The sequence below is a fragment of the Chlorocebus sabaeus genome, chromosome 8 (genome assembly GCF_047675955.1).
Source record: "Chlorocebus sabaeus isolate Y175 chromosome 8, mChlSab1.0.hap1, whole genome shotgun sequence".
Classification (NCBI taxonomy): Eukaryota; Metazoa; Chordata; class Mammalia; order Primates; family Cercopithecidae; genus Chlorocebus; species Chlorocebus sabaeus.
Genome location: NC_132911.1, coordinates 88,886,697 through 88,898,172, shown reverse-complemented (window position 1 = coordinate 88,898,172; position 11,476 = coordinate 88,886,697). Strand labels below are relative to the sequence as shown.

At 35.5% G+C, this 11,476-nt stretch overlaps 1 protein-coding gene across 19 annotated transcripts in view; it reads right to left on the bottom strand.

Moving 5' to 3' along the window:
- Window positions 1-9,100: 9,100 nt before the first annotated feature.
- Window positions 9,101-11,476, bottom strand: part of RALYL (RALY RNA binding protein like) — a 737,315-nt gene continuing 734,939 nt past the window's right edge. For all 19 annotated transcript variants that reach the window (XM_038000334.2, XM_073018172.1, XM_073018179.1 and 16 more), the window contains one exon: window positions 9,101-11,107. In XM_038000334.2, coding sequence (XP_037856262.1) covers window positions 11,090-11,107 — 18 coding nt within the window. In that variant the 3' untranslated portion in view covers window positions 9,101-11,089. The remainder of the gene's footprint in view (window positions 11,108-11,476) is intronic.

Sequence of the window (11,476 nt, the reverse complement as noted above, 5' to 3'; positions counted from 1 at the left end):
AAAAATACAAAAAAATTAGCTGGGCATGGTGGCAGATGCCTGTGAGCCGAGATCGCACCACTGCACTCCAGCCTGGGTGACAGAGTGAGACATCGTCTCAAAAAAAAAAAAAAAAAAAAAAACCAAAAGAGTAAAAGAGATCTTTGAGGCTTAGGGAAAAACTATATTTAATTAATAATATGTAAAGAATTGGCATGTTTTTAACTTCACACTTATCTGGGAACATCTTACATCTATTCATATATTCATATCTTTTATTTCTATGAACAAAAATTTGTAGTGTGTGCTATTGTAGGTTTGCGCATGTCTTACTGAGCTTATTCTTAGGTATTTTAACTAGATATATTATCATTATTGAATTGAATTTTTTCACTATATTTTACACCTATTATTTGTATATTGCAAAGCTATAAGTTTTTACTTTTATTGGTAAAATTTAAAAAAATGTATAATTAAGCCTAATAGTGTTTCTTCCTACTTATTTGGAGTTTGGAGGTTGATAATCCACATCATACTTAAATAAAAATATTTCTCATCCTTTCTACTAGTCATACTATTGATTTCTGTTTTTGCTTTATTGAACTACCTTCCTCTTCTGGAAAAAGATAAAATATTAATTTAAACAAAGAATGTTCTTGTAAATGTAATTTAAATTACAACATCTTTTTCAGTATGAAGTAGAATGTTATTTAAGGTGCATATACATATATCTGTGTGTGTGTACGTGTGTGAGAATGTGTGTGAATTTTTGTCATAAAGTCTCACTTTGTCATGGGGGATCCTTTACATCGTGTTGAATTGTTTTGCTAGTATTTTGCTTTATTTCAGGTTTTTACACCAATATTAGCGAATTAGCTAATTTAGCTATATTTAGCTGTTGGGTGCTACTTTTTAGTCAACTTTTTATATGAGAGTCAGTAGTTCCTTAAAATGAATTGGATAGATTCAGAGATTTAGGCCTTTTTATTGCTGTAAAATGGATTACATGGCAAGGAAATGAACACTATGTAAATATTTAATGGGTATCACATGCAAAATCTCTGAGCATGAAACTTTGGGGGGTTCATTCAATCATTCTTAACATTTTAATATTTTGTTGCGACTCTTCTAAGCAGCATATCATAGATTTTTGTAGACTAATTTTAGTTGTTTTTTGTCTTTCAATAGGGTGATTTGACTTACTCTCATTTAAAAAATGACAATTTTTTAGGCACTTAAAAATCTATTTAGGCATTTAACACGTACTTTGCTTCACATTCCATTGCCTGCCTTTCCTTCTTCCTCCTTTTCTCCTCACCATTCCCTATTCTCTCTTTCTCTCCCTCCCTCCTTTGGGGTACAGGCAATGTCTGGTTTAATCTTGTCATTTTTGGGTTTGTTCTATTAGTGATTACCTTTATATGAAATATACACTTGATATGCTATAAGTTTCATCAAGGTGAAGGGTTTCATGTCTTTTGTTCACTGATATTTTCTAATAATCTAGAAGAGTGTCTGACATATCGTAGATGCTTTGTGAATACTTGTTAAATGAATGGACCTGTGCAGGATGAGGCATTTAACATACATTTGTTTTCTGTTGTCCTCTCCTAATCAACTTTATTAACTCAATCTGGAATTATAGAAGCAGGTCGTTATTTAGCAGCAATTATATTTACATATAGATCATGTTTTAAATAATTTTTAAAATTCTATTTTAGAAACGTCTTTGCAACAATTATTTATATGTAACTCTATGACATATTGAATTCACTAGTCATCATTAGGTATTTGTTCTATAAACATCTTTTGCATTTTTATTTTTCAATATCACATGGTACATTATCTTTAGGTTAATTGTTCCAAAGTGTTTTCAGGAATTCAGCATGAATGGCATACATTCTGAGTCTATAGAGGTATGAGATATTTCATACGTGTTTTCATATATTATACACATCGTACACTTTCACAAATTGAAGTATTCATGGCCCTGCTTGCTCTTATTCTGGCTTAGTACTTTTGATCATAAAAGTTTTTCTATCATAGATTCAGCCTTAGTTATTTTGGAGCAGCTGCTTGAGAGTCTTGTGGGGTTTGTTAGTTTTTCAGTTTTAGATTTCACTTTTCTCCCTGTAATTTTGGATTTTCTTTTAAAATAGATTTTTCTTAGAGTATGGTGCTTTTTTGAGTTGTAGATGGTCGTCTTTCACGCAAGTAAAAATTTTTCTTCAATTATGTCTTTTACTTTTCCATATGTTCAGTTTCCTTTCTGAATGTTGTGATTTTTATTTTTATGGTTTCTTTCTAATTTAGTCTTGAGGTATCTCTGTCCAGAGTGGCCATAAGCCAAGACAGTCACTGTCTAGGACAGCCCTGACCAGGGGATTTTGGTGTGTGTGTCAGCTGAGACACAATGAGGAGGTGAAACCAACAGGCATGAGACAGAAGAAATTTTTTACTCACAGGTCCCAGAGAGGTTAGGAGTAATGATGAAAGGCTTAGGGAAAGTCTTGATGTGACAGGGAGCTCAAGATGGGGGCTGGGAGGTGGAGAGAGGAGAGGATCTGTGGGACTATATGTTTATTAAGGTCCACGGCACTATCACTTAGGCTTTTCCATGGGGGTTGTGAATTAGCTAGTCAAAAAAAAAAAAAAAAAAAAAAAAAAAAGAAAAAAAAGAATGAGAGGGAAGAAACTTACATGACTGCTGCTGATGAATAGATCTTGTTATACAGCACTGGGTGTGTTGGGCTGTAGGTCAGTGGGAAGAGGACACAAATGGGCTATATCACCAGCAACCACATAGGGAAGGGAAGTTTTTACTAGGCCATAGGTGACAGGGTACAACTGGGTTTCAAACAACTTATGTCAGGCCTAGAAATTGATGCCCAGGCAGAAACCACATTAAAGAAATTTATGGTATTGAGTCTTCTTTCTCTGCCTTCAATATTTAATATCATCTTTTTAATATGTTCACTTCTTTAGTTTTGCTCTATATCACATAGAAGTCTCTTAAAGTTATCTTTCACATAAATATTTGTTTTTCTAAATTATACAGCTGGCATTTGACTATTTTGTTTACAAGTTCCTTAAGTCTATTTGTTTATTTAAAAAATGTCTGCCTTCATATCCGTTGTTTTTATAATGGCTCTGTGCTCCAATTTTATTAAGGTCTTATTGTCTTTTATTTTAAAACTTTTTTTTTTTAGCATTTTGAAGGTCCTATTGTCTGGTACTTTTTCCCCCCCTTAACACAGAGCCACTGTTTTCTAAAGTGTTTCATAAAAATATGTTAGGGATCTGATCATTCTCTTAATTTTGAGTGAAGTCTATCTTCTTTTTTATAATGTAGTTTATTTTTGATGTGTTCCATTTTGTTTTTCTCCCCTTGCATATGCACTTATCTACCAAAGAGTTACTACGGTCTTTCTGTTTGCAGACCGAAAGGTGGTTGGAATTTCATGATTGTCTTTGATTGCTTGTTTGCTGGTTGCTTCTACCTCTAAGATTCAGGCCTCCATGGCAGGTTAATTATCACAGCTTTTGGTACAATTTGAAGCATACAGAAAAAAAAAAAAAAAAAAATCTAGTTTGTTTTTTTTCTGGAATTAACTGAAATATTTCTCTTTCTTTAACTATTTTGTTCTCTGCCCAGAATAGAGTGTCTGAAAAAAAGACCGCAGTTCTTTACTGAGGTATATTAATTTGAAAAAAAAACTCCCCCAAACAAAACAAAACAAACCCCCCTAACTATCTTATCAAGCATGTGCTACTTCTAATTAACTTCTTTTCTGTTAGGTAACTATAAGAATTATTTAGAATTTTTTTTCAGCTGCAATAAGAGAAAATACAACTCCAATACAAAAGTTATCTGAGGCCAGGCGCGGGGACTCACGCCTATAATCCCAGCACTTTGGGAGGCCGAGGCGGGTGGATCACGAGGTCAGAAGACCGAGACCATCCTGGCTAACACGGTGAAACTCCGTCTCTGCTAAAAATATAACAAATTAACCGGGTGTGGTTGCAGGCGCCTGTGATCCCAGTTACTCAGAAGGCTGAGGCAGGAGAATGGCGTGAACCCGGGAGGAGGAGCTTGCAGTGAGCCGAGATCCTGCCACTGAACTCTAGCCTGGGCGACAGAGCAAGACTCTGTCTCAGAAAAAAAAAAAGTATTTGAATGATAAGCATATTTATTAACTCATTTAAGTCTAGAGGTAGAGTGACTTCAGGGCTTATTTATTGGATAGAAGGCATTATGAAGACCCAGATATTTTCATCTTTTCCCTCTGCCACCTTCAATATTCTGGCTACTCGCCTCATCATTAGAAGACAGGTGTTGCAGCTCCAGGCCTCAAATCCTCACAACACGGGTTTTTTTTTTTTTTTTTTTTTTTTTTTTTACAAGCAGAATAGAACCCAACCCTCAACCGTGTTTCCTTCACCAGCGAGGACACCTTTCTGAGGAGCTCCCCAGAGGGTAAGTCCTCATATCTTGTTGTAAAGAATTGTGTTACATACTCGTTCCTAAATTAACCACTTGTAAGAGGAATAGATCTCCATAATTCGCTTAGGTCGGCGGTTCTCAACACAGTCTGCACGTAAACTACCTGGGCAACTTAAAAAAAATAAAAACAAAACAAACCAAAAACCCCTATAACAACAAACCAATTAAATCAGAATATCTGAAAGTGGCCTATGGTCTTCCGTATTTCTAAAAGTTCTTAATTATTGTGTAGCAATACACAGATGTGGAGAATCATTGGCTTAGGTTTATGTAAGTTCAAAATCCAGGCCTCAGGGTTAAGGAGGGACCCAGCCTTCTCAGAAGCACCTGGCTGATATCGTGTGGCTCTGTGTCCGCACCTGAATCTCATCTCAAATTGTAATGCCCACGTGTTGGAGGAGGGGCCTGGTGGGAGATGATTGGATCAGGGGGCAGATTTCTCCCCTCGCAGTTTTTGTGATAGTGAGTTCTCATGAGAGTTGATGGATTTAAAGTGTGGCACTTCCTTCCTTGCTCTAGCACTCTCTCTCCTGCCACCATGTAAGATGTACCTTGCTTCCCCTTTGCCTTCCTCCGGGATTCGAAGTTTCCTTAGGCCTCCCCAGCCATGCGGAACGGTGAGTCAATTAAACCCCTTTTTAAAAATAAATTACCCAATTTCAGGTAGTTCTTTATAGCAGTGTGAAAACGAACTAATACACTGGCCGTTTGATATTTGAACAAAACCAGGATCTTATAGTTGAAGAAGGGCTGACTGATGGGTCGTCAAATTTGTTCTGTGCAGTTGGCTACCATTTTGTGTTCTAAGAATTGAAACATTATCTTGACTATCTAAAGGGAGGAGCTGATGAGTATGCGGATGTGTGCCATCACCGTGGCTAATGTGGAAAAACATTCCCTTGTGTTTGGGTGAATAGCTATATTTTCTTCAATGTACAACTAGTTTGTGGAGTCAGTGTAAAAAGTTGTGGTAAATCTGAGCTTTGCCTGCTATACTTTGGGGCACCTATGCTGCTCTGTTACAGTCAACTGATCAAAGGTAATTTAAAAAATGTTTATCCATTTCCATCAGAGCTGTAAAAAGCAAGACTTTGGCAGCCAGTGTTCTTTTAAACTTGTAATATCATTTTAGACGTTTTTATTTTTTCCATCTTTATTCTGCTATTTCTCAGAATTGTTCACTAGACCAGACCAGGTACTTTGAGGAATGGAAATGTGTTTATATTCACCATTGCATGCCCATTGTTATATACACATATAGAATAGAGTTAAGGCTCAAAAAATATTTGGTGAGTAAATGAACATGCTTCTCTGCTCTGATTAGACCAGTCTAGTCACAGGCCATGCTCATGTAGTGGTTTCTCAACCTACAAAATAGGGATTTCTGGGTTCCTTCCATTTCTTTAGTCTTTTCTCAATGTAGCAGCCCACATAGTTCTTTTAACCCTTATGTGAGATCATATCATTCTGCTCAAAACCTTCCCCTGTTTCTCCATCCAATGCAAAATAAAAGCCAGTGCACTCAGATTCATCTGTAAGGCTCTGTGATCTGGAATTCTAGCTCTTCTCTCGTCTCTTTTCTTTCCCTCATTTTTTCCAATCCAAACATACTGTCATGCTTGCTGTTCCTAAACACACCAAGTATATTCCTGCTTCGGGGCATTTACTTGCTGTCCCCTGTTCAGGAGACTTTTCTCATAAATGGTCACATAGCTCACCCTCTCCCCTGCTTCACATCTTTGTCCAAATGCCACCTTACCAAGGAAATTTCCCTGACCAGCCCATTTGAAACGCTCATTTAAAACCTCATCAGCCCATTGTCCTTCCCTGCTTTGTTTTTCCCTTTGTGTTTATCATCATTTTCGTCTGCAATACTATACACGTGCTTGTTTATTGGCCTGTTAGCATGTCATCCCCAGAGGAATACAAGCTTTTTAAAGTGAGGAATTTCAGTCTTTATTATTTACAACTGGACCCCTATTGCTGGGAACAGTGCTTGGCGCAGAATTGGTACTCAATAAAGAATTGTTGAGTGAACAAATTATCTGCTTTCTTTACCTGTAACAATACCTACCATGCAATTTTCCTTTGTGCATTAGTGATAATGCATATAAGGTAATTAGGACAGTGCTCAGCACATAGTACTTGCTGAACAAATTATGGCTTTTGTTATTTTTATAATATGGTAAAAACCTAAAACCCTGTTTCATCTAATTCCGTGAACATATGTGGATCAATTGTTATGTCCAAGGCACCATTTGTACAGAGTATAAAGGCAGAAAAGGCAAAGCGCTTAACCTTATACGAGTAGCACATACACATGGCAACTATTTTTTATATTCAGGTACCCCAAATTCTTGCATGATTCATATTTAAATTTCTAAAGTTTCCAGATATCTCAAGTGCTGATAGGAAGCCTTTTCAACAACAACAACAAAATAAATTCATGCGCACTTTCCTCCTCTGTAAGAATGCCTTTGAACATTAGTGCATCTCTCTCTAGGTTATATTCTTGCCTAGGAATTTGAACACCTCTAGAAAAAGTAGAACACAAAGTCACAGTCTGCTATTTCAAATTACCACTTTTATCTATGCTTTTTATATCACCCACATCTCTGTATCATGAATATATGTACATCTATATCTATGTATAGATTTATGTGTAGAAACTTTTTATAGAAAAACTTTGTATTTCTATGTATAGATCTATATATAGAAACTTATCTATGTATAGAAACTTTGAGATATAAATCACATACTTTTATTATAAGGAAGTATTTTAACCCTAAAAAGCAACATAGAGGAAATATAATGAATATCAACGTATAGTTTTATCAAATCTTAACATTTTCCCATGTCTGATTCAAACATTTTTCCTAGTAAATCGATTATTACAGATGTTGTTGAATACTCCTATTTTATTTCCCAGATTCTATTTTCCTCTGTTTCTCACCAGAGATAATCTTGACTTTGTTGTTTCTAGTTACAAAGAATTTATTCTTTTTAAGTCTTATAATTAGTAAATCCTGGATGTAAATCATACCAGGATTCACATGAGAATAGAGCAAAATAAACAAAATGAAATATCTCATTTTAAACTCTGGAGGTCTATTTTCTCTGGAAAAATCAGGAAACTTGGTCAATCCAGGTCTTCATTTCTTCAGAATTTCTTCATTTCAGGTGCCCAGACGAAACTGAGAAATGGTTATCTACTCATCAACAGAACTGCATTTAACGTCTACTAACTTACTTCTCGGTTATTTCTTTTATTTATATTTCTTATCAGGGCTTTATAAGTATTTGCATTTGTAACTTCTGTTTTCTAAACCTTTTCTAAACCTTTTTTTTTTTTTTTTTTTTTTTTTTTTTTTTTTTTTTGAGACGGTGTCTCGTTCTGTCATCTAGGCTGGAGTACAATGGCGCCATCTCGGCTCACTGCAACCGCTGCCCCTTTGGGTTCAAGTGATTCTCCTGCCTCAGCCTTCCAAGTAGCTGAGATTATAGGCATGCGCTGCCATGCCTGGCTAATTTTTGTATTTTTAGTAGAGATGGGGTTTCACCATGTTGGCCAGGCTGGTCTTGAACTCCTGATCTCAAGGGACACGCCTGCCTTGGCCTCCCAAAGTGCTGGGATTACAGGCATGAGCCACTGCGCCTGGCTATTGTTCTCTAAACTTTTTAATTTTTCTTTTTTTGAGACAGATTCTCGCTCTGTCACCCAGGCTGGAGTGCAGTGGTGTGATCTCTGCTCACTGCAAACTCCGCCTCCTGGGTTCACACCATTCTCCTGCCTCAGCCTCCCTAGTAGCTGGTACTCCAGGCACTCGCCACCACGCCCGGCTAATTTTTTTGTTCGTTTGTTTGTATTTTTAGTAGAGACAGGTTTCACTGTGTTAGCCAGGATGGTCTCCATCTCCTGACCTCGCGATCTGCCCGCCTCGGTCTCCCAAAGTGCTGGGATTACAGGTGTGAGCAACTGCATCAGGCCTGTTCTCTAAACCTTTTTAACCCCTTAACAATTTTAAATAAATAGTTTCTTTTTGGCTTATCTTCTGCTTCATTTTTATTTTAATTAACTTGGTTGTGCATTTCTGCTTTGATAACTATTCTTTTGTTGAAGATGAAAGCAAAATTGGTGCTTTCCCTTTTCACATTTCCATGAGTCACCAGTTTACCTACCTTTAAGCAATGGGTGTAATTTTTCATATTTTTTCTTGAATTTAATGTAGTGAGTAATGTCCTTCTTTTTCTTTTTCCCTTAGCATTGTTTTATGAGACTGACATTATTTGGAGTTAGAAGAAGCTCACATTCACCTCCTCAGCCCTTGAAAGCTTTCTTTTAAGTTGTTAAACCAAACATTTAGGGATTACAATCCTAAATCACCTATGCTTTGATTTGATATATATTTTATTACATCTTTGTCATTAAAAATTCTTAAACCAGGAACTGGTAACAGAGAGAAAGATCCATGGTTTTATATTTCAAGGTCTATGTGGAGAAAATCCAGTCCAATAACAAAGAATTATTTTTATACACTTTAATTATTTATCTTATTTTGAGAATAATGTCCATTGGGGAAAATATGATACTCTCAATAATGTATAATAATGCTGGATTATAAATGCCACACTATTGAACACTATGAGGACAAATGACAAATTGGGAAAAATATTCACATACATAATTTTCTAATACACAGTGCCTGCAACACTTCTCTCTGGAGTATCAGATTATTCCTAGCAAATTCATCTATTTGGTGCAAACCAAGAAGCCACCCTGCTGATTTTATATAGAACCATATGCAGGTTATTTTCAGTTTCAAGAGTCTAATCTGGCGGTCACAAATTCTCCCATGACTATTTTGGTAATCAAAAATAGTTAACAGTGCACCATAGTATGGTTTTTGCAGTTCCTTGAAAAGGAAGTACCTTCTTGATCCAGATCTTGGGTTCTATGTGCAACTTTCTACAGACTTTAAGTAGGAAAATTTAGTGTATTCATGTTACTTAATATTAGAGTTGTAATTCTTTTTCCTTGTCCAGAATTTTGGTTTTTAATACTTCTTGTTGGATAAAATGGCATCGTTTTTCATTAGCTTGGCTTCAAAAGAGAAATAAGATAAATTACCTTAAAGAAATTAAATAGAAAATTAAGGGAACACATACCAAGGCAGTTTTAGACTCTTCTCAGTTTCTTTGAAAAAAGAAGGGCTTAATCTTACTAAGTGTCCTTGCTGACATTTGTAGATGTTGTCTCTGTGCTCTTTGATGAGGAACTTGTAGTCGGTTAGGTACAGACTTTAAGTCTGGCAGAACATAAATACCTCCCGATGAACTAGTTTCATCTTCAGTAGTATTCTGAAATGTTTTCTTAAAATTCTGTATTTGGAGGAAAAATATACTTTCCTAAAACATAAACTGGAGTGTGACTTCTGTCAAGGTTTGAAGGCCATCTGGCTTTCTTTTACATGGCAAATTATCATGTTCCAGAATACAGGTCACTCCCAAGAGGGTGTGGGCATGTAGAACCTATAAAGCGTGCTTTGGTAAAGATACGCTACTTTCATTATGGTGATGATTTTGTGGTAGCACAGTGACTGAAAAAGTTCAAACTGAATATTAAAGCTAAATGTACCCCAAAGGAAAGATACACACCAACTTTGTTTTAAAAGAAACAGTATTTATTAAGAAATTATATGTTGAATTCTCCTACAGTCTGTGAAGATGGTTTCTTCCATTTCCACAGCACAAGACAACAGCTAAGATTATCTGGAAAACACTTGCAATGCTTGGGAATGGAGAGTTCCTAGGAACAGGAGGTGAAATGACATGAGTATGCACTAATTTAAACTTTTGGATCCAAGGGCAAGACAGTCTTTTCCTTGGCAATTTAGTCCTTACTTGTATGAACACTAAAACCTGTCCATGGAATCTCATACCCAGACTGAAGTAATAATTGGATCATTTTAGTTCTGTAGAGCGGAGCATGCTCAACTTAATCACAGATCAAACCAACAGTTCTTTAACTATTATATCACATCTGAAATATCTGCATTCTTTATTAATAAAAAGGGTACTTATACAGGGCAGAAATATAACTTTTTCAAGTATTTTATCATTATGATCTCAAGTACTTTAAACTATAAATTAAAAATAAATTATAAAAACTAGCATAAGATGCATATTTTCTTACATGACATTGTTGGAAATAAGCTTTAAATACAGAATTGCAATATCACCTTTTATATATGATCAACAGTGAAACATGCTAATCATAAAAATAGCTTTTACAAATATACATTTGTATATAGTGTCTCCCTTACCATTCATAAATGCCTTTCACATTTTAAGACTAAAAAAAAAAAAACAATTAGCAAAGGGGAAAACACATTTACAATTTTAAACCATAAAAACCTGACAATTGTACAGCTTAAAACATAGAAGAAATGGAATTTCTAAAATTGAGCAATACTGTCCATTTTATTTATTTGGGTTTTTATATAAATTGAACCAAAGATGCTGCTGTCCAATAAGAAACCTCCTTTCACATTTCTGGGGGTTGTCACAGTTTCTCTTCTGCTTTGCGGCATCATGCGTTATTTCAGATCACTTTATCTGTAGAAACTGAGAAAATAAAAAAAAAAATTTAAATACAGAGATTTGTGTTTCATTGTCGATAGCATGCATATACTGATAGATTTTAAGGTTAAATCAGGAGAAGAATAAAGGAAGAATTAGATATTTAGTACAAATAATTTTGATGGTAGGTTCTTAGGTCCTTTGTTCTAGGCAATTCTATAATTGTTTTCATTTATGGAGTGTTACAATTTTTTTAAAATCCAGCTAATTTACTGCCTGAGGTCAGCAATTATTTTCAACTTGAGTTCTTGTCCAAGTCAAAGTAGGAACCACTTAAAGTTCTAGGCTAGGGAAAGAAATTTGAATTACTCATGAATCTTTTGTTGCCCCTATCAAGACTGACCATCGGCCTTT